This window comes from Macaca mulatta, chromosome 1 (genome assembly GCF_049350105.2).
Source record: "Macaca mulatta isolate MMU2019108-1 chromosome 1, T2T-MMU8v2.0, whole genome shotgun sequence".
NCBI lineage: Eukaryota > Metazoa > Chordata > Mammalia > Primates > Cercopithecidae > Macaca > Macaca mulatta.
The window spans coordinates 151,051,697-151,074,080 of NC_133406.1; the positions used below are offsets into that span (position 1 = coordinate 151,051,697).

A 22,384-nucleotide genomic window follows, 5' to 3' on the forward strand; every position below is an offset into this window, starting at 1 on the left:
TCTGAAATCTATCATTTGGTGAATAACAATACGACGGTACAAGGAAGCATGAGAAGAGTGAGGGAATCACTTTTGGAACTTGGTTAAAATTAGTACAGTCAACTTCTTCCAGCATTTAGTGTTTTTATTTGCCATTTGTTATAAAAATTGGATCTTTATTTTACACAAAAGGTACTTTAAAAACAGTGAAGTTTACCAAAAGCTACTGAATCTGCGGCAAAGGGATTTACCACCAAAAATGCAGATTTACACGGTAAACCTGAGGGCCAAAAATATTGAACAAAATCTTCCATTTTCTAATAATTCATTACCAGAAGCAAAAACAATTGTGCACAGATAAATATGTGAAGGTTAACAAATGCTAGTTTTCACTCTTGCACTAACCAAAGAAAATGTCTCTATTCCAGATTGGCCCATTATTTCACTGAGTGAAATATTTGAAGAATTTTAAAAAAATTTTCTTGTAAATGTTAATATTTAAACACAACATATACATGCATGAACACATCCATTCTAACTCTATACCCCTTTGTATTCTTAAAATTGCACCATCTCTGCTAGAAATAATGTACAACATGCAGAAGGCATTCATAATTGTTTTTCTCAGCAGTAGTGTATTATACAAGTCAAATGCAAAAGTTAAATATGAAATTAAGCTCAACTGAAAGCCATCTCAATTCAGTACTTCAGTTCATTATTCTATGTTAATGCTTTAGTGCTGATGAAATTATTCATATTAAAAATTTGAAGAGAAGGTAGCCTGTTACCAAAGGTATGCAGTAGATAGCTCCCTGTGGATACAGAAGTGATGGACAAGAAACAGAAGGAAACCAATTAAATAGGACTGCAGGTTTTCACTGCTTCAGCTTTTCACATCCAGCTGAAAAGAAATAATTATATCGAGGGCATTCTGCAACAGTAATTAGTTTACACTATTTCAAATATATATAATGACTTCATAATCCAAACTGGAATGCAAAATAACTCCTTCCCTCTCCCACCATTCTGTCTCTGTTTCCAAAAAGAAATAAACAGATTCTGATGCAATGTACAGTTACTGAAAACAAAACAGTTACATTGTCCTGCTTTGGGTAGAGATCAGCTGTAAATACTGCAGGATGGGTAAAATAAAACTACTCAATGAGACATAATTATAGGCAATGGCTTCCTCCTAAATAAATACATGCTCAAATATCATTGCAAATCTTCTAGCATAAATATATTCTGTTAAAGTGCTGATCAAATTTAGTGCAGTAGGTGAGTGAATAAGAAAAACAACATACCTTATGTGCACAGGATGATGCTAAGAGAATGTGAAGATGGAAAGATGAAAAGAAAATTTTATTGAAAACGCAAGAAAATAATGTTAAGGCCACAGAATAATTGTTTGATTATTTTAATGGTTTTTGAACCCATCAATATTATGCAATATTTTAATTAAACATAAAATTTTAATCACAAAACACTTGAACAGAAAAAAAATTTTTTCACTATCAAACAATGTTATGCAAATACATCACTGCAGTGCACCACAGCACACCTATCGGAGCTATGCCACAGCACTGAGATACTGAGGATCTCTATTTACCCTGTTTAACATAATGTGAAGTGACATAAAATACAGTGACATACAGGAGAAAGAAATTAAGACTGGGAGTGAAGAATGAAAATATAGTATCTATGTGCCACACAGATGTACCCTGATGTAAGTTAGGAAAAGAACACTACTCCTTTACTGGAATGCTCAGAAACACTTAGGTTCTCAGATCAAGGTTGAGCATGTGATTTCTTTTAAATGTCATAACTTAGGGAATACAGCACTTCATGACTAATGAATTGAAAAACTTGCTATCCTACTATTTAATCTACAACCTCCTGCAATTTTGGGAAAAAAACCCCACTAGATATATCAAAAAATAATATTATAATTTACATACATGAAGTATGTGTGTCTGTGTGTGCATGCAAATAAAAGTAACCCATGCCATTACTACCATAAGCTATGAATTTTGTTCTGAATAACCTCCACATTTATTTTTTGGAAAATGCATATGTATTCTTGAAATCAAATGCCAACGAAAGTCTCATAATTATAATTTAACAAACTTAATTGTCTTTATTAAAATTCTGTTAAGTGAATACGAACACTTGTGAAATAAAGATCTGCTCCAACTGTACAGTAAAGGTGGTATTAACACCCTATTTTTTATGTGAAGTAGTAGCCTCATTGCTCCTTGCATCAGGGCTACCTTGTCTCAAAAGCGACCTAAACACTGGCGTATAAGGTTTAAATTAAAAGATGTAAAACCATGGCATCAAAAACAATACAGATTGCACCAATAATTATACCCTAGTGTGTGGAAAGCAGTTTATAATATTTATTATTAATCCTGCTAGTAAATTCCTCTAGAAATTTATGTAGGTGATAAGGGAAATTTAGCCAATGACTTTTGCAGTTGAACCAAACCAGTGACGAGCCATGGAGAAGTTCGTCAGGTGAATGGTAGCAAATCTGAATTTTGTTTTGAAAATTCCTCCTATAAAAGAGGGTGAGATTCTTTCATACAAATTCTAGCTAGTTATGTGGCCAAAAACGTTTAAGCACTTTTGGCATATTCATGTCCAAAACTTAATCATATACCACACTGGAATCAGTATACATGATAATTCTATTGTGAAACACTAAAATAAACATCAACTCACACTTAAAAAAAAGAAAATAACAACAAAAAACATGGATATAATTAGAATCTGTTTTCTGAAGTCCTAGAAGTTTCATCAGTTACACCTGCTTCCCTGAGAGCTGAATGTTCTGACTAAAGGCAAGTTTTGGTTAAGTCATTTATTTTTACACTGTTCCTTTCCATTCAGAATAAACAATAATGTGTGAGGCAGTGTGTTTGGTGTCCTATATTCCTTATAGCCAATATTATTCAAATTTCATTTGATTTGAATAATTCCTTTCTCTGAACTTTAGTGCAGGAGTGTGTGGCAGGTGAGGGAAGCTCTATTTGCTATGCTTTAAAGACTCACTTTCATCTTTCTGGAACAAAGCAAGAGAAAACATTTACCACGCACTACAATTCCATATACACAGTACTGTTTACCTATAGTGCTTTCCCGTTTTGTGTAGGTGCAGTTAATAGATTTCTTCATAGTTATATCCAAAATGAAGAGGTGGCATCATAATGCCTAGACCCTTAGGGAAAAACACATTAAAGATGTACATTTCCCAAAAATGAGTCAGTTGATTTTATTCATTAAAAAATATGCATAATAAAAGGCCAAACACAAAGCTCTTTATAAAAAGGAGCAAAATGTATTTTCCAGAAAAGTTAGATAAAGGCATGAGATGAATTTCAGTTAAATGGATCTATTTCTTTGTGGGTTTTGAGAACTCATTTTAGACACTGAATAGAGGCTGTTTTACATTATAATCACAGCTAGAGATTACGCAGATGGAGGGGGAAAAAAGTCTTTTGCTTTAACTCTTACTAAATTTCTATATTTTAAAATTAATTTCAAAACCAAATCTGTACCTCTCCCCTCTATCACAGTTTTTGTAAGTAATTAAGAATTGTACCCGTACGATTGCACAGCGACTAGGGAAGAGAGAGGTAGATGATTCGGCCACTCTCTCACAAGGAAACCCCCAAATACTTTAGGGCATTAAACACAAGGCTTTTGTTATCCAAAAGTAATTAGTTGCAGAGTACAAAAACATTTTGGAGCAGAATGTACACAAACATCAGAGTCATAAACAGCCAAAACCAAGTACACTAACAGTAAGTTCATAAAGAAATGCATAAATTCTATGTATCTTACAAAAACAATCCTCACAGATTTTGAATCCAAGATTATACAATAGAAAATATTTATATGTTTTACATTTAATATAAAAATTCTTAACAAATAAAAAAAGGCCTTGATGATAGACAAGAAGAAATTTTGGGGAATACATTAATTTTCAGGATGCCCCCGGGATAATACATCTTAAATACTCAGCTCCTGTTCTAGGCAAAGGCCAAATGCAGGCATTTTCTCAGGGTCATCATTGGTGTTGAGAAAACCAGGTTAAGGAAGACTCAAGCAAGCTGGGAAAGGAAGTAAAAATTAAGCCAAAAACGAATTCTGCCAAGCACAATACACCCCATCTAAAAAAATTTAGGAACATAAATCAAAGACAGTGGTGAGTATACATCAAGACAATTCATATTGATGAGTTTATGTTCTTGGTGATAAATATCAAAACAGGAAGTCAGTTAAAACAAGTGTGCAAATAAGTAATGGGGACTGGGGGAAGAAGAGGAGAGAACACCTATACAATCTTGAAGGCAAACACTGCAAGGAGGAATTCAGTCATTTCATAGCTCCCAGTCCACCCTCGATGTGCATTTCTTGCAATATCTCAATAAGTTAAAGAACAATTATTCACAAACTTCAGGTTAGTGTTAACAGTTTTTACCTGGTTAATTTAGGGCTAGACACTGAGTTGCTTTAATAAGACATTTAGTTATGGTTCATCATAATAGTCACCCATTCTTCATCTCTATTAACTTAGAAAATTATACTTCTCATTTAAAGCCCTGGAGCATTATTTTATTTTTATTTATTTATTTTTTTTTGAGACAGAGTCTTGCTCTGTTACCCAGGCTGGTGTACAGTGGCACAATCTTGGCTCACTGCAACCTCCACCTCCCTGGTTCAAGCAATTCCCCTGCCTCAGCCTCCCAAGTAGCTGGGATTACAGGTGCATGCCACCATGCCCGGCTAATTTTTTTTGTATTTTTAGCAGAGATGGGGTTTCACCAGGTTGGCCAGACTGGTCTCAAACTCCTGTCCTCAAGCAATCTGCCCATCTTGGCCTCCCAAAGTGCTGGGATTATAGGCGTGAGCCACCACGCCCAGCCGAGCATACTTTTAAAAATGATTTTGAAACATGGATCTCTTTTCTTTAAGTCAACATTTGTCTAAGCACGTCTGTAAACGTTCTGTTACAGGGAGAGGAAGAGTATTGAGCAAGTTCTCCTCAACAATCAGACAGCTCCGTTTTAGGGACTGACATCCTTCCAGTTCAGGAGGAAGTGTTTCCAGGTAATTACCAATGAGCTCCAGATGAGTAAGGTTGGACAGCTCACCCACGTGAGGGGACAAATTCATCAAGCTATTTTTCCCCAAAAGTAAACATTGCAGCTTTTTGCACTGAAACAGCCCATCTGGTAGCATCTCAATCTAGAAAGGGAAGAAAAAAGAAATTGGTAAAATAGATTTTTGGTGTTTTATGATAAGACATTTACCTTTTGCCCAAAAACACATTTCTGGAGGTTTATAAGTGATGTAGACCACAATGATGATAAATTTGAAGCAGATGAAAAGATAGAGGGAAAATAAAGACAGGAGTACAGCGAGGAGTGAGGACTGTGGCTACCTTGGACACCTACATCCTTGCTGTATATGGGTGGGCAACGAGTTTGGTTTTAAACACTCTAACAAGCAATTCTTAAAGAAAATGTAGTTATACACACATTGTCGTTAAGATAAAAAACCAACCAGTAAGAAGAATAATAATTACTCTTGAGTCCTGGATCAGAAATAAATCACCCTCAAGAGTCTTCATAAAACATTTACTGTGTAATGTAATGAATAATACCCTTAAAAACATCCTAAGATCCTGAGAGCAGCCTGAGAACTTTATTCTCTTTTTTAAAAAAGCCTACAGAAGCAGAAGCAAAAAAACATGATTATATATACATGCACATTTCATTCCCCTCTACATACACATACACCTGAATATTTACTCTTGTTCCTTCCCTCTGGCATGGTTTCAATTAAATAATTTATAATACAGAGATAATTTTAAATATAATACATATTATGCAAATTAGGTTAACTCCTAAAGCTGCTCACGTTGACTGCTCCCCTATATGGTAGATAGGTTGTATGTCGATTTCTAAGGGAGCCCCAGTACATACAAGAAATAGGGTTTATTGAGGAAAGACCTCCAGAGAAGAAGTTGAGCACATACACAATCCCTTCAACCCATCACTTCACTGAGGGGTAAGTCTGGCCTCAGCATAGATAGACTGCACATACCACCGCCCCCCACCCCCATAATACTTTACATATTGGCTGGGGACAGGGGCCACCTACAAAACTATGAAATAATGTAGGTTCCTTGGTTCAAAAACTGGCTTTGTTAGAAACAGGGATAAAAAGGGCACTCAGGGACTTGGCCTATATCCTCTGATGGGCTAATGCAGACCTGATGGGAGACAAGTTTCTAGGGCCATCCAGAATTGTCTCTCCTCAAAAGGATAAATAGCTTTTATATAAGCTAAAAAATGACCAAATTCCATAAAAAATGTTAATGATGTTGTAAACTCCATTCTCCAACATCACCCCTCCCTCTAACACACATTCAGTGCTGTATATCCTTAAAAATAAATCTAATTACTGTCACTGCTAAGAACAACATTCCATATAGATCATCACTGTACACTAAAATATTAGATATAAACAAAGGGAAAAATATCTACCCTTTACTTTCATTTCCTTTCCAAGAGCAATGCAAACCCAACATATGCAGACCTATATTGAGAGATGAGGCAGAGAGATGAGAAGAAATGCAACCTCTTTCTAAGGCAAGCCCTTCTGCACAGAGGCACCTGCAGCTCAGAAGTAGGGTCCGTGATGTCCAAGTGGAGAAAAAATCAGTCCTTTACAGTGTGCATTATTAAGAGTGCTTGTTGGTGCCTATGAAATGACTCAGGCAAACTGGCTAAAAAAGAAATTAGGCTTGGCTCATTTATATTCAGTGAGCACGTGCTGAGTGCCTTCTGATGTGCCAGGTTCCCAGCTAGCTGCTGGGATAAAGTACTGAGTTAGAAAGACTGCCTTTGAAAACTAGCCTAATAATGCAGGTCACCATTGACATCTCAGCCTCAGCATTGTTGACATTCTGGGTGGAAAAATTCTTGCTGTGGGGCTGTCCTGTGCAGTGTAGGATGTTTAGCAGCATCCTCAGCCTCTACCCACCAGTTGCCAGTGACACTCCCCTTCCCGGTTGTGACAACTAAAAATGTTTCCAGACAAATGTCTCTTGGGAGGCAAAATCATTCCCAGTTGAGAAGCACTAGTCTCACGGAAGAGAGAAACATTAAACAATTACACAATTGTCTGTAATGAGTGGTATGAAGAAAAGTACCCTAACCTGAACTGCATTAGGGAATTCCATATTTCCCTTCTTCAGTCAGCTTCAGATTCCCAGCAAGAACCTCCTTTAACTGGACTGATTTCCTACTGGGTGATTACCCTGAAGCCATTGCCCTCACTCTCTTGTCTGGTTATCAGCACTACCACATTCCCACCAGTCTCCTTTCAAATCTCTACATCTGTGATTTCAGTGGACTTCTCAGGCTCCAGCAGAGGAAAGGGATTTCCCAAGGCAGTGGGAGTGAGCCTCAGGGCCAGTCCCTTAGCATTGCTGCTGTGAATGTGAGTCAAGAGCTGCGCTGGCAAAACTCCTCCTATGTGCAAGGGTCCATCTCCAGGGCTTTCTCTCCAGCTCTCTGCCCAACTAAGGCACAGGATCTTACCTCACCTACTCTCATTCAATTTTTCTAAATGAGCCTGGAGAGTTTTGTTAAAGACTCAAGACTTTCCTTCAACTCAGCAATTGTATCCTGAAAAATCTACTTATAGTTTTAAAAATAGTTTGCCTTGAAGCTTACAAGAACTGCAATTTTGCCTGGGTCAACAAATTTTATAAAAACAAATTTTATAAAAAATGTTGGAAAACAATTACTTAAAACTAATTTATTTAGCATGCCCTTTCTTAGACTGTATGACACATGAGCCAGAGAGCAAAATATTACCTTAATGGATCACTGATTTCTTCTAAAAAACCAATGAGAAAGCTTACAGGCTATTATGGGGATGACATACTTCAACAACAAAATGGTTTTATGGAATAAACTATAATATATAATACACTCCTACATAAACTATATAATAAACTACAAAATAGATGACAACAACAAAAACTAATGGCTATGTAATCTCTCTACATCCTAGAATTCTCTGACAACTAAATGTCTTCAGCAAAATGAACTGAAGTCCCCGAGAACAGGATGCTTTTCTTTTACATCTATGGCTGACATTGTAAATTAAATACCCCCGCTTTTTCCCAGAGGCTGGGATCTTACTTTAGAATCCTTCTCAATACCAGATTTCCTTTTTTTTTTCCTGGCCAATGACACATGCTATCTTGGGAAATGCTTACCAAACCCTAAAGTCCAATCATTTCAAGAAACACAGCTGAATATTTCTAAGTAGTGATGCCAAAAACAACAAAACTCAGTGTCACACAGATGATCTTCAGAAGGAATTTCTACATTATTCATCTTCTGGCTAGAAGTCTTCAAACTAATGTAAGAAAAAAAAAAAAAAAAAGCACAAATGTGGAAGTAAGAAGACCTAGCTGTAAACTGGACTGGTCTAAGATTTCAGCAAACCTAGTTCAAAGCCTTGTGCTTCTCTCCATTACAATCAATGCCACCATAATCCAATTACTCTTTGGCACTGCGATAGGGATGGATCTTGGCCTCCATTTCTCCCACCTTCCACGCCCACCCGCACATACTGTTCCCCATGTAAAATCACTTGGATTGATCCAACGAGACATAGTAGAAGAACAGTAGAGTAGAAATCAGAATGTTTGGGTTCCATCCTAGCCCCCTTGCCAGGAAACTTCAGACCTCAGGTGAACTGCTCTGAGCATCAGTAAAATAAGGGAAGTGGACTAGAGTAGGGGCTGGCAAAGTTTTTCTCCAAAGGACCAGAAGAATAAGTATTTTAGGCTTTCTGGGCCAAGAAGCAAAACTGAAAATATTATGTAGGTCCTTATATAATAGAAAAAAATTCCATACATTTTTAAGTGATGAAATTCAAAATATAACAATTGAATATCATTTTATTGTAATACAGGCCCCCTAATAAGAAGAATGGAATCTGTTTGTGAAAATTGAAATTTGAATTTCATATAATTTTCATGGGTCACAAAATATTCTTTTGATTTTCTTCCCCCAACCATCTAAAAATGTAAAAACCAATCCTAGCCTGGGCTGTATAAAAACAGGCAGTGGGTAGACCTGACCCCCAGGCTGCAGTCTGCGGATTCAGTGTTCCTTTCAAGTATGAGAGTCTTTGTCTCTTGTTTTAAATCTGGATTCCTACTTCTAAATCGTAACTGATTCAGCCTTTCCATAGGGTTTTGTTTCTTGGCTGTCCTCTCACAAGCCTTTCATATGCTACAATCAGAGCCTCCTTTGAAGGTACCAGTTCAGGCTAACTAGCACTTTCAAGCTCAGGTCTTACCCTAGTCACTATCCAATGAATCAAACATGAATTTGACCAGGAGATTTCCAGGCACTCTCCATTCTGACCCACCTTACTAAATGGTCTCATCTCTTTGTACATCTGGGCACGCTTATTTCAGTCCTCTGTGGATGACCTCTATTTTTTAACACTTCCCTAATCCAGTGTTCTAGGGTATGCTTCACAGAACACAAGAGTCACTCTATAAAAAAAGCATCTTGCTCAAACACATTTGGCAAATATTGCATACCATCTCTCGTTGGAGAAGCACAACGCATATTCATATGTTAAAGGCTCTCCCGCTCAGTGAATATCTGCCACCCAGGGACTGCCGAATACCTTCCCATGTCGAGGTAATTCCCTACCTTATGAGTCTTGGTGGGTAGTAGAGCTCACTTCCTACTAGAGAAACTACCACCACCAGATTCTTGTGTTCTCAGCTCTCTTACAGCCACAATGTGGGCATTCATTAGCTGTGCCAATCAGCTGCTCAGACTCGGACTTTGAATTGGGGCTAACATCACAAAGAAGTCGAAGCCACGAAGAATCTATTCTGTGGGAGGCCCAGGGTCACAAGAGCAGCAACATCAAGTTTTCAGGAACAGAACCAGTGCTCTGAGCCGGTAAGGTCCTCGGAAGTGTATCCTCACCATTGTGCTTTTCCGCTATGATTCTGGCTACAGTCCTCACTGCTGTCTTACTTTGTGCCTGTTTTCCAAGCTTACTTTTGCAGTCCTTTCAGTGGTAACATGAGATACCTAATATCCTTTCAACTAACGTCTTTTCTGCTTACGAGGTAGTATTTGTTGCCTCCATCTATAAACCTGATACACTGCCCAAGTCTTGAGATCAGACGTTTAAAATGCATGCTATAGGAATCTTTATCAACTGCCATTCCACATGGATTAATTGGCTTGAATTTCTGAGTATATGCATATCTAACTATGTATGCAGCCAGTGTGATATTTTCTTTTTTTCCTTTTTTGAGATGGAGTCTTGCTCTGTCGCCCAGGCTGGAGTGCAGTGGCGTAATCTTGGCTCACTGCAACTTCTGCCTCCCGGGTTCAAGCGATTCTTCTGCCTCAGCCTCCTGAGCAGCTGGGACTACAGGCACGTGCCACCATGCCCGGCTAATTTTTTTATTTTTAATAGAGATGGGGTTTCACCATATTGGCCAGGCTGGTCTCGAACTCCTGACCTCATGGTTCAATATTTTGGTCTAACTCAGAATCATGAGACTCTCAAGGTTGGAAATAATCTTGAAATTCGTTAAATCCCCACATGAAACATGAATTCCTGATGCCCTTTAACAACCCTCCTGCTGAGTATCTGGCAGTCCCTGTCTGGAGAGTTTTATTAATAAGAAAATGACTTTTCCCTCCTCAAATGCTCATTCAATCTTTGGATGCTTATGGGAAAGATGAGAAATCTTTCCCTGCTGGCCCTAGTTCTCTCCATTTGCCCTAAGTTCTAACACTGTAGTTATTCCCAGCAAGTTTTACTCTCCATGTAAATTTTTCAAATATCTGAAGACCAATATTGTGGACGATTCTCCCTTCCCACCTGTACTTCCCATCATGAGGCTAAAGTATTCCATCAGGGTTTTCATCTTCCTGGTGGCTGTCCTCTGATGAGTTTTAGTTTATTTATATTGTTGTTACATAGTGTCTGCACAGTGTTTCTTTGACTCTAAGTTCACCAAAGATGTCATGTTCATCATTTTGGCTCCAAAGATGCTCAGCAACTACTTTTTTCTCAGATTTCTGGGACAACCCACTCAAAAAGATACCATTCTATTTTGGTTATAAAGTATTTTCAGCATAAGACTTTTCTTGTGGTACAAAGTATCCTTTCTTATTCAAGAAAGCATGTGTCTGATATTCACACTTATTCTTCAGATATTGTCCAGGATTCCATTCCATAAACTTGTGTCAAAAGTACTAAGGGTCTTAAGGTTTCTTTATTACATTAACTCGGTGAAAACATTCACCTGCTCATACATTTAAATAATGCATGGCCAGCTAACACCTGAATAAGCTGCAACTTTCAAAAATCCATTTTTGAAAGTGATTTAACTGTCTGTAACTGCTTAGTGGAACCAATGCCTTTAAAAATATTATTTATATTTTTATTAAAATTTAACAATAAAAAAATGTGAGCAAAATATTAATATTAATCATATGCCTAATTAAATGGCATTGATATACTTCTAGACCTGTGATTTTCAGAGTGCAGTCACTAGGCCAGCATCATCAGCTCCACCTGGGGACGTTTTAGAAATGCAGACTCTTGGGTCTTAGATCCGGCCTACTGAATTGGAAACCCTGGGAGCGGGGCTCAGGAATCTGTGTTTCAGCAAGCCCTTTCTGTTGCACACTGTTAATCTAGGTCAATCCTAATGCAGTTTTAAAATCTCACAAACTTTTAAGATCTGAAGATGTCTCATTTGTCTAACAATGGACTCGCTCCTTTTATATATGAATAAAGTCAGAGAGTCCTAAAAATCAGCATGAATTTTGCTCTCACCCCCTAATTTTCTGGTATTTCTCTAACACCCATGGTTTTCAAAAATAATGTATAATTAATATGTTTATTAGCCAACACGATGCTCATAACTATATTTACCATGACATATGAACTACAAAAAGTCTAAAAGATAATAGATTTTGTTTTTCTTTTCTTTCTTTTTTTTTGAGACAGAGTCTCGCTCTGTCACTAGGCTTGAGTGCAGTGGCGGAATCTCAGCTCACTGCAACCTCTGCCTCCCGGGTTCAAGCGATTCTCCTGCCTCAGGCTCCTGAGTAGCTGGGACTTCAGGCACCCGCCACCACGCCCAGCTAATTTTTGGATAATATATTTTGAAGAGTGGTGGAACAGCTGTACCCATTTTCAAGTAGAGGAATGTCAGTTTCATCCCTTGGTAGATTTGATTTCTGACCAGGTTTTCCCTCTTTCTTCCAAAATGGACATTAGCCTCACTCTCTTACCTTTAGACTACCATGAATTTTTACTTTTTCCTCCTCCTCCATATCTTAACCTAGGAAACTACTCATTTATTTTGTTTTTTCATGTTTTGGTAAAGTTAAGTTTTCCTTAACTTGGCTTTACTATTGCAAATTATGGTTCATTCTAAAGTATGGATCCTGGAAAAAGCTTCTAAGAAGCCATAGTGTTGCATTATGGAGGCAGGCCTTTCATTTTGAATCATCTTTCTAGACATGCATGCAGATTCCAAATCTTTTTCACAACGTCACAAAAAGGATTTATGAATAATTCATAATCCCAGCATTTTAAAATAAGAAGTTATTTTATTATGACAGATTTGGAAAGCGGAAAAGTTTTACCAAACTCCCTAAATACCTAAAACCTTCATAAAACAAAAAGTAAGCTCTACCATAACGAATTAAATAGTTTAAAATATTTTGTGATGTTTATGTAGAAAATTGGGGGGAAAAAAACACAAAGAGAAAAACATTTGCTGAGCAACTATTATGTGCCAGGAATTGTGCCAAATGCTTATATGTTTTTTCATAAAATCTCCATGACGACTTGTAAGTTAGATTAAAAATGGATGCTCAGTGTTTTGGTAATTTATACAAGATCAGATTGGGCTTGGCTTGAGAACACATAGCATGATTTGAAGTGTGTTTGCTTGCCCTATGTAACACACTACAAGTGCGGCAGATACTGAACAAAAGAAGGAATGGATTTACTTACATTGTTGTTGGTCACAGCAAAGTACTGCAAATTGCTCAGATACTGGATTTCTTCTGGAATGAAGGTCAAGTGGTTATAGCTTAGATCCAAATAATGTAGTTTGGTGCATAGGAAAAGCTGCAAGGGCAGATTCTCAATATTATTATGGTCCAAAGAGAGCTGCTCGAGGTTAGATAATGCCCCAATCTGTGCAGGAATATAAGCAATGTTATTGTGCCATAACTTTAAGCAGGAAAGATTCTGAAGATGCTGAAAGCTAATGATCTCTTCCACAGTTTTAAGGTTGTTTTCCCTTAGGTCTAACTCATGCAAATTATTCAGGCTGAAAATGGAGTGTGGAATGCGTTCCAGGTCACAGCTGATCAGTTCTAGGCTTTTCAGATTGACCATCTTTTTCAAGTTGTTCAACACAACCAGTTTGCTTCCCTCATTATCAAGGGACAGTTTCTGCAGTGAAGGCAGGAGGTCTGTAACAACCTGTGGGATCCGGGAGAGGCTGCTCTTCAAGTAGAGGGTCCTCAGATTTTTTAAGTCCTGAAAGCCCTCCAACTGCATAGTACTCAACTGTTCAGGGAGAACACAGCCTGAAAGATAAAGTTCCTTGAGATTCTTGAGGTGAAATACCCAGCGTGGGATTTTTCCCATTTCAGTAAATTTCAGGCGGAGGATTTTTAAATTCTCCTCTAGAAAGGCCAGTGCAGGATGGTCTACGACCAGAGATGAATGGTACACACGAAGCTCCTTGAGGTTGACCAGCTGTGAGACTGCAGAGGGCAGCTTCACCTCTGGGATAAGCTCCAGGCTTAGCACTTCCATTTCAGTTAACTCAAAGACATTGTCTGGAAGACCATTGAGCATAAAAAGATGCAGCTCTATCTTGTCCTGGGCATTTTTCACAAGCTTACTTTTCAGTTTCTCAACTGTCCATTCATTATTGAGGTTGATCTGTTTCAGTTTGTTCTCACTGACCTCTGACAGGAATATGGAGAAGCGTTTGGAATAAAGAGGATCATACTGATCAGCCAGATGAAGGATGAAGGCAAAGTCATTCTTGACATCAGGGATGTCACTGTAGTTGCTTTTTTCTCTTAATGCCTCAAAGGAATATTGCTTCAGGGAACTCCTCAGCATCCACCACAGGCTGTAGGAAGAGGTCAGACCGTAAAGTATAACCAAAATGACATAAAATGAAGCCAGGACCTTAAAGATTTCTGCCAAGGAATAGACACACTGATAGCGCTTGTATCCTGTAAAAGCCTGCACATCAACTGAACAGTCGATTTCAAGAGTGATGTAGGTTAAAAAATATGGAACATAAGTTATGATGAGCACAAACAAAATGACTTTGACTATTATCTGTTTCAGATATACTCTATAAATGATGTCCTTCTGCTCCACGTGCATGCGGAATCTTCTCACTTTTTCAAAGATGGCTTTGGCCTGTTCACCCTCCTTCTTGTCCAGGACACTGGAAGTTGGGCTTTCTATGCCAGCTGACTCCAAACCTGGCTGCGGGTAGGGCAATGACTGTTTGCTAGAATCTATGTCAGCTGAACACCCTGAGGACGAAAGCAAAATCTTGGACTTGGAGAGTTTCAGAGGCCTCACTGACTGCTCGGCCACTGTTTCTGACAGGGCGCGGGTGGTCCATGGAGAATCGAAGCATTTGTGAAGGATGGCCACAAAATGCTCGAGCCTGGAACTGGTACTGGGGTAGTGAAGCCAAAAGTTGCTACAGGCTGCAAAGATGAGCGTGTGCAAGAGCACCAGGTAGGGGAAAAACTTTGCAAACCAATGGAGCTGTTTCTCGTAACAGACGGCATCGATATAGGAGTACTGCTGTCGGTGGAGGTCATTCTGGATTCGGAGGGGGAGTGGAAGCGGTGTCCCAGGATTAGAGGATGTGTTCATGCTGGCTTTCAGGATGTCCCAAGGCACGGCACAGTGATTGTCAAATTCCACTTTGCATGGAAGACAGCACAGAACCCTGCTCTGCGTCAGCTGGAGAGCTCCGGCCAGCACGGCCACCAGCAGCATGATCAGTGTGATGTAATACCAGAAGACGTCCCACCATGGTTTTAAGATGTGATAAGATGACTGGGCATCTGCTAAGCATTTTAGCTCAGTTAGTGTAATCATGACTTTCCCTTGTAGGAGGACAGAAACTGGAAGAGGAAAATAAACACTACTGAAGCAAGTACTCAAATAAGCATTTCACTCTAATGCTCATACACACATGCCCTCCTTCCCAAGCAGGATTTAGCTCTGGGGTCAAACCTAAAAGGGAGAGCTGATCAAGGGGCACATAAGTCTTCTGGTTTCATTTGAAACCATAGGCCATCCAACTTTGAGCCATAGTCTCTTAGATGGGGGACCGTTTAGTGATAGTGACTAGAAAGAAATTTAGGGGGAGCTCTTGAGGTAATTATCTCATTACGTCTTGGATTTCAACTCCAGGCTAGGCTACTAAAAACCAGGAGTCAATCTGTCTTCAACTGACATTTGAAAAACTTGTTCCTATGCTCCTTCCTCCCTTCCTCACCCCCCGCTCTTTCTCTCTCTCTTTCTTTCTTTATTTGACAGGGTCTCACAGGCCTTAGACTCTTGGCCTCAAGTGATCTTCCCTGCTTGGCCTCTGAAAGTGCTGGAATTACAACTATGAGCCACCACAGCCAGCCACCTAATTTCCAATGGTCACATTGTACCTTCCAAAATGTCTGAGTAAGCTCCTTTCCACACCTTCTCCCATGTCTGAAGCATCACTTATAGCCCGAAAGTTGTTTTAGTCACCACAAGGAGCCTCTTTTAAGCAAGCTCTGCTTTGTAAAATTACCCCTTAGGCTTAGAGGGGTCTACAATTCTATGCCCAAAACAACCTGTCACTGAATGTATTATATCTCCTTTCCACACAAGCTTTCACTTTGTAATTTAAGTACGTGAGTATTAAAAAACTTTGAGTATTTAAAACTTGGGAAGTATTTAAAAGTTATGGCTTAAAAAAGAATAAGGAAGAAAAGCTCTGCTAGAATACTCAATCACGGGGACTCCCTCTCATGTTTAATGTTGTGATGGCAAAGTACTAAAAAGATAAACGAATAAGGTATATTCCATTATTAAATTATTTTTGACTTCAGGAAAACAAGATTATCTTGTATTTTCATACTGAAAAGTATTCAGACAACATTCCTGAGAATTTCTATGTTGAGTCTTACATACATCGTTTCAAAAATTGCTAATCAGTAAAATCCAGATCATCTATAAGATAACACAGAGTAAGGTAAAAGGAAATATGTGGGTCTTAGAAAATATCTGCTAAGAAAAAGAAGAAAAATAGTAATGGTAGCATGGTCCTCCCTTGCTGGTAGTCCAGCTCTAACCTATTTCCAAGGGCTTCTCCTGGATTTTCTTGAGTCTGGAGTCTTACCATCTATTCTGGGCCTGAGTTTCTCTCTAGACACCCTAGTATTAGTAGCATCCCCAAGGAATACTTTTTTTTTTTTTTTGACATGGAGTCTAGTGGCGCAATCTCAGCTCACTGAAACCTTCGCCTCCCAGGTCCAAGCAATTCTTCTGCCTCAGCCTCCTGAGCAGCTGGGACTACAGGTGCATGCCACCATGTCCGGCTAATTTTTGTGTCTTTTTAGTAGAGATGGGCTTTCACCATGTTGGCCAGGCTGGTCTCGAACTCCTGACCTTGTGATCTGCCCGCCTTGGCCTCCCAAAGAGCTGAGATTATAGGCCTGAGACACTGTGCCCAGCCAGGAAGACTTTTTTTACTCTCATTTGCCCTCTTTCTGGGGTCTGGTATCTTGCCTTGAAGCTTAGAGTCCCATTACAGAGTCCCTGCTCCCTGTTAATAAGTCTCATCCTCAGCATATTCCTGACCATCTGACCCTGAACCCTACAGCTTCATGCTCTTGTACCTGTTAGGGCATTCTACAATTTCTGAGTTTAATTGCTGGACTGGAGCACTACTTTCTGCTTGTGTCCTCTCTGGGCATCACATTATATTATATGGATTCACCTTCCTCCTAGGACCTACAGGTGGATTATATAACTCTTCAGGGCTTCTCTCCTTCACTCCAGCTAAGTGGGTCTATTTCTAACTCTCAACTCTTCTCATTCCGCCTCACCTCTCTGCCTTACATAATTGTGTGTCAAGGTAAGACAGAAACTAAAATGAGAGGAATATATGAGGCAAAGAGAAAGTCCTGGGCTTAGACCTCAAAATACTATAAATATGATGTGGCCAGGGGTGTGAGGGATGGTAGAAAACACTGCTGGATGAAAGAAAGAACATGTGAAAAACACTTTAGGATTTTAGTTGACATGTATGCATACTTTCAGCTAGTCATGTGATAGTTGTTATGTTGAAATATTGATTATAACTTCTGGCCATATTAATAGGTGAACCCAGATAAAGGAGCTGCAGTCCTCCTGTACCTGCCTGGTGAGATCACAATACTGAAACCCAATGCTCAGTTACAGGTTAAAGATAAAATGGGCCAAAAACCAACCAGGAGCTGTTGTTTCCAAACCATTTCCTACAGAGGAACACAGGCAATTGATGAAATTCAGCTGAGATAACAGATGACTAGGTGAGCCTGAGAATTTATCTTTACATTTTTGCACAACAACCTCACAGGTGAAAGAATAGTGGATTTGCTCCCAAGGTAGAACCAGGTAGGTGGAAGCTTTAGAAAATTACATTTTGATTCAGTCTGTGGTGGAAAGTCATCGAACTGGCTGCTCTGTGAAACAGTTCAGCTCTACATCCTGAGCAGAATCTTGATCAATAAAATGACCATCCATCAGGGAAGTTGCAAAGGAATTTCTTGTAATGGATAAAAAGAGTGAAGCAGATAATTTCAAAGGATTCTTTCAGCTCTGAATTCATGTTTCATTTGTCCTCTCAAAGGTCCTGAGAATTAAATTAATTTAAGATATGCAACTGAAATTGCAGAAGAATGAAAACAACAGTAGCTCTAACAATGATAAGGGTATTTGACAGAGAGTGAATATTTAGTCAATAAAAATACAAGTCAACATTGACCAGAATAATGTGTTTTAAATATTTATACTTACTATAATGAAAAAAATTAAATAAATCAATATGCTTCAGTCAGGAGGTCTACACCTTTTGAAGTTTCTTAGACACACCATCTCTGTGTTTGTCTTCATTCTATGAGAAAACATAAATATCTTAAAATAGCTATAGTCATTCAAACAAACAAACTGAAGATACTGTCTCCAGAAACCCTCTCTGTCATAAGACATGATATGGCAAATAGATTTTCATGCTCCTGGCCTCAAGCAATCCTTCCACCTTGGCCTCTCAAATGCTGGGATTACAGGTGTGAGCCACTGTGCCTGGCTTAGATTTTCACAGGCCAGTTTACTTTTCACACTGGGGCACATTCTGGCAAAGTTGTATCTACAGGGCCCCACTCATATTCATTAAACCATACTCACTCCCTGAACTTCTTTTCAATTACAGGGAAGTTCCTTCAGAAATTTAAACACAACATATTTTAAAATTCTGTATCTACAACACTTAGATGAACACTTAGTTTTTCTAAGTAGTCGACATATGTTAATTTATCTCACTCATTCCTTATACACAGTTGTTCTTATTTGCATTTTTCAGATGGCTTGTCACACCAAGTGATTTCTGTACCCATATTTAAAACCAAACATCTATCCAAATAAGTCTCAGTGCTCCTAAAATTTAGCCTACCAATCTCATTAGAAAAAGTGACAAGTTAATACACCTTTCCAGATACAGCTCAGAAATATGGCTGAAATTACTGGAAATTATGTTATTATTAAACATACTTAGGCTTTATATTTGTTTAATTTAGAGGTTAATAAAACCCATTTGTAACATTTATAGTTCAATAATTTGTGATAGTTAAATTACATATATATTGATAATTTGAACTGTGAGAAAATTGTAAAATGCTAGAATTTTTTAATTGAATGTAAAAATTATATCTTTTAGTACCTATGAAACCTCAAAAAAAAGTTTCTAGGGAGGTTTTGTATTATACAATCCATTTTAAAAAGTACTTCAAATACTCCTAAGAGTACTGACCCCAAATTGTATTTAAGATATTTTTAGCAATAATCTTGTAAGCTTGTCATTTCAAATATCAAAAAGCTGGGCATGTCCGAAACTTACTTTGGGTTTACCAAGTCATGTGCAAAGCCTATTTTACAATTAGTCACCATCCAGCATCAAATTGTTTTGAAGGTTAGAAAGCACACTTAGTATGTATAAGAACCTAGCTGTATACTAATTCATAATTACATGGCACCACTGGAGTAAGAATTTCTCATTCACAATTCACAAGCCTTTTTAAAAGTCTTACAACATATATCACATGACTGCATTTATGTGCACTGAGCATGATAAAGACATCTGATGTGTGAAACATTTTACATATTCTTTCACAGCAGCTGCATTTGTAACATGCCAGAAAAGAATTTATTGCATAATTCAAAAATGCTACTCAGCCATGATTCTTTTTATACAATACAGTTCTCCTTAAATATCAGAAATACACTTTCTACTTTATTAATAATTTAACATCTGTTTTTCTACCTTCAAAGCATGTCTCATTTACATTAATTTGTTTTATACTTAAAACAAGCCACTGAAATAAATAGTATTACTCTTTATGTTTATATGCATAGAAATTAACGCAGGCTCAAAGAATTTACCTTGCCCAAGGTGACAAAACCTGCAAGAAATAAAGTTGCAACTGGAACCTAGGTCCTCAGACTCAAATCCCAACCTCATGCACACCAGACGACATGGTCTCAGTCAATCCAATTAACAGTCTTAGGTCTCTCAAAAGCTGAAGAAAAAGCTAATTATCGCTCTTTCCCAACTCACCCAATATCTGCATTATAACTGGGTTCTATTATAATCTTTTGAATAAGGATGTAAATCTAGTTTTCTGTAATGTCTTCCATTACATACAATCTACTTTTTCAGCTAAACATTTTCCTACTAAATATTTTCTACTGAACTAAAACTTAATATTTAAATATACAGCATCTGGATTTAAGTATATATAAAATATCTCAGCATTCCTATATATAAAATGATGCTAATTTTCCTATGAAGTGCTTAACTAGAGAGTTTAAGCATAGCTATCCTTTGTCATTATGCCACTTAATACTGTCTGTCCAGGAAATTGTTTCCAGACCATATTTTAGTAAACAATGGTGACTCAATCCAAATAAGATCTCTATTTCTAATATACAAACACACTAAATCATTCCAAAGAAATGTTAAGAGTAATGGATTTTGCAGTTCTAATCCCATTCTTTCAGCTTTTAAACCTCATTAAGAAGTCATAAAAGCTTTTTCAAAACACATGAATTCACTGACAATCTTACTCCAAAGTCTCTAAGACTGTAAAATCAACATTCAAGTTAGGCATCAGTACTTCCCAGTAGTCCTTATTTTACTTTGAAAGCATTTCTAAAATAACAAGTGAAAAAATAAACAAATGATGATCAGATGGTATTTAGTGTCATTATATACTGAGAACTGGAGGCTACTTCAAAGATCTGTCTCTGACCCCAGGCAGGGATTATAGCCGAACAATTCCAAAAAGCGGTTCTCTACATTACTCTCATTGAACACTGATTTAAAAATCACCTTAGAGCCCTTCAAAATGTTTAGTGCTACTTCCCATTAAGATGTTTTTTGGGACTAACATATATCTAACTGAAATTTAAATTCACCTTTTGTTGAGTTCTTTCTCCAGGAAACAATGCATCAGTATCTCTGATTAATTTGCCCCCTTTCTTTATGCTAAGTAACTCATTTAACCACTCTTGAGAGATTTAATGACACGCATTAAACATTTTCAAGTACCTAAATGATCACCAGCAGTAACATTTGATATACCAGTTTCCTTATGTCCCTTTCCAGCTCTTTCAGATCTTGTTAGTACAGTGATTTTCAAATAACAAACACACTTCCCAAACTCAGTTGTAGTTTTGAGACCTAGATTTTTCTAATAGTGGTTCTCTAACATTAATGGACATAAAAATCACAAGAGCTTATTAAAACATCACATGAGAGTCCATCCCTCCGAGTGGCCAATTCATAAGGTAGGAAGTAGGTCTCGAGAACTGCATTGCTAACAAATTCCTAGTTCATGTTGATGCTGCTGGTCCAAGGACCACTTTTCAAGAATCACAAATCTAAGACAGTGATTCTCAATCTCAGCTTCACCTTAGAACCTCTTGGGGCACTTTTAAAAGAAACCTAAACCCAGGCCTTACTCCCACAGAGCAAGTCAATTGGTCTAGGAGAGGCCAGATTTTTTTTTTTTCCCCAAATCTCCCCAGGAAGAGAAAGCTTACAAGATAGACAATAAAGTTATCTGAGAAAAGCGCCTTTTAAGTCTTCATGGAAGTTGCACTAGACATCTAGGATGCTCTCTCCACTCTACAGACTACAAAGTAACAGATACCATCTCCACATGAACCCTTCAGAGTCTCAGAAATGTGAAGCGGTAGAACAGTGAATCACTGAGCTATGGAGATATGCAGGATGGTTTGTGGAAGGAGGGATTAGAAACAAAGGGAGCGGCTGAAAGCCTATTTAAATTATGTGGGTGAGAAATAATAAGGGTAAAGTTTATAATATGTTCAAAAAGAAAGCCAAGAATAAAATAGTCAAGGGAAATTAAAATTCAGTACCACCTATAGCAACATCAGATAAAGAGGTCCACGCAGAGGCAGGAGTCAAGTGGATTCAGATTTTGATCCTATGATATTATAGTATCTTACACAGTTTCTAGCACATGGGGCACAATAAATATTTATATAACAATTAAATGTACAAAATGAAAAAGATCCCCCAACCATTCAAACTTTTAGGGTGTATTCAGGGTGCAGAGCCTTTCCCAGGGAGTGGCAAGAACTCAGCAGCAATAGAGATGGGAGGGTTTTTGCTAACTGTTCTGCATATTCCAAGCCTTAATGGCTTAAGAAAAAGTTTTATTTCTTGAGATTCTGTGGGAGGTTCTTTCACTTCATAGTGTTGGCTGGCACACTTTCCAGATGGTTGGAAGGTACAAAATGTCCTCATTCCTTAGGCTGGTTGTTGGTGCTAACTGCTGGCTGGTAACTCCTTCATGTGAGACTCCATGTGGCTCTTTGAGTGTCCTCACATAGCATGGTGGGTGGGTTCTAAGACAATACATTCCAAGCACAAAAGTAAAAGCTATAGCTCTTGTAAGGCATAGGCTTGAAGCTACACACTGAC

The 22,384-nt window shown here is 38.1% G+C and overlaps 3 protein-coding genes across 6 annotated transcripts in view; 1 reads left to right on the top strand and 2 right to left on the bottom strand.

Annotated features, from left to right (window-relative positions):
• The window catches only part of LOC114677359 (uncharacterized), a 49,689-nt gene extending 34,391 nt beyond the window's left edge, over positions 1 to 15,298 (top strand). The window contains exons 3-5 of one of the 2 annotated variants that reach the window (XM_077953100.1): positions 5,001 to 5,094; positions 9,816 to 9,998; positions 14,458 to 15,298. The gene's annotated coding sequence lies outside the window, so the exon portion shown is untranslated. The remainder of the gene's footprint in view (positions 1 to 5,000; positions 5,095 to 9,815; positions 9,999 to 14,457) is intronic. The other variant, XM_028846889.2, reaches the window with a different exon arrangement.
• Positions 1,381 to 22,384, bottom strand: part of LRRC8B (leucine rich repeat containing 8 VRAC subunit B) — a 70,882-nt gene continuing 49,878 nt past the window's right edge. For 2 of the 3 annotated variants that reach the window (XM_028849290.2, XM_015143571.3), the window contains exons 4-6: positions 18,178 to 18,274; positions 13,093 to 15,257; positions 1,381 to 5,232 (exon numbers count right to left, since the gene is read on the bottom strand). In XM_028849290.2, coding sequence (XP_028705123.1) covers positions 4,960 to 5,232; positions 13,093 to 15,231 — 2,412 coding nt within the window. In that variant the 5' untranslated portion in view covers positions 15,232 to 15,257; positions 18,178 to 18,274 and the 3' untranslated portion in view covers positions 1,381 to 4,959. 3 annotated transcript variants of the gene reach the window in all.
• LOC144332668 (uncharacterized) overlaps positions 14,611 to 22,384 on the bottom strand; it is a 57,652-nt gene continuing 49,878 nt past the window's right edge. The window contains exons 4-5 of the mRNA XM_077953106.1: positions 18,178 to 18,274; positions 14,611 to 15,257 (exon numbers count right to left, since the gene is read on the bottom strand). Coding sequence (XP_077809232.1) covers positions 18,211 to 18,273 — 63 coding nt within the window. The 5' untranslated portion in view covers position 18,274 and the 3' untranslated portion in view covers positions 14,611 to 15,257; positions 18,178 to 18,210. The remainder of the gene's footprint in view (positions 15,258 to 18,177; positions 18,275 to 22,384) is intronic.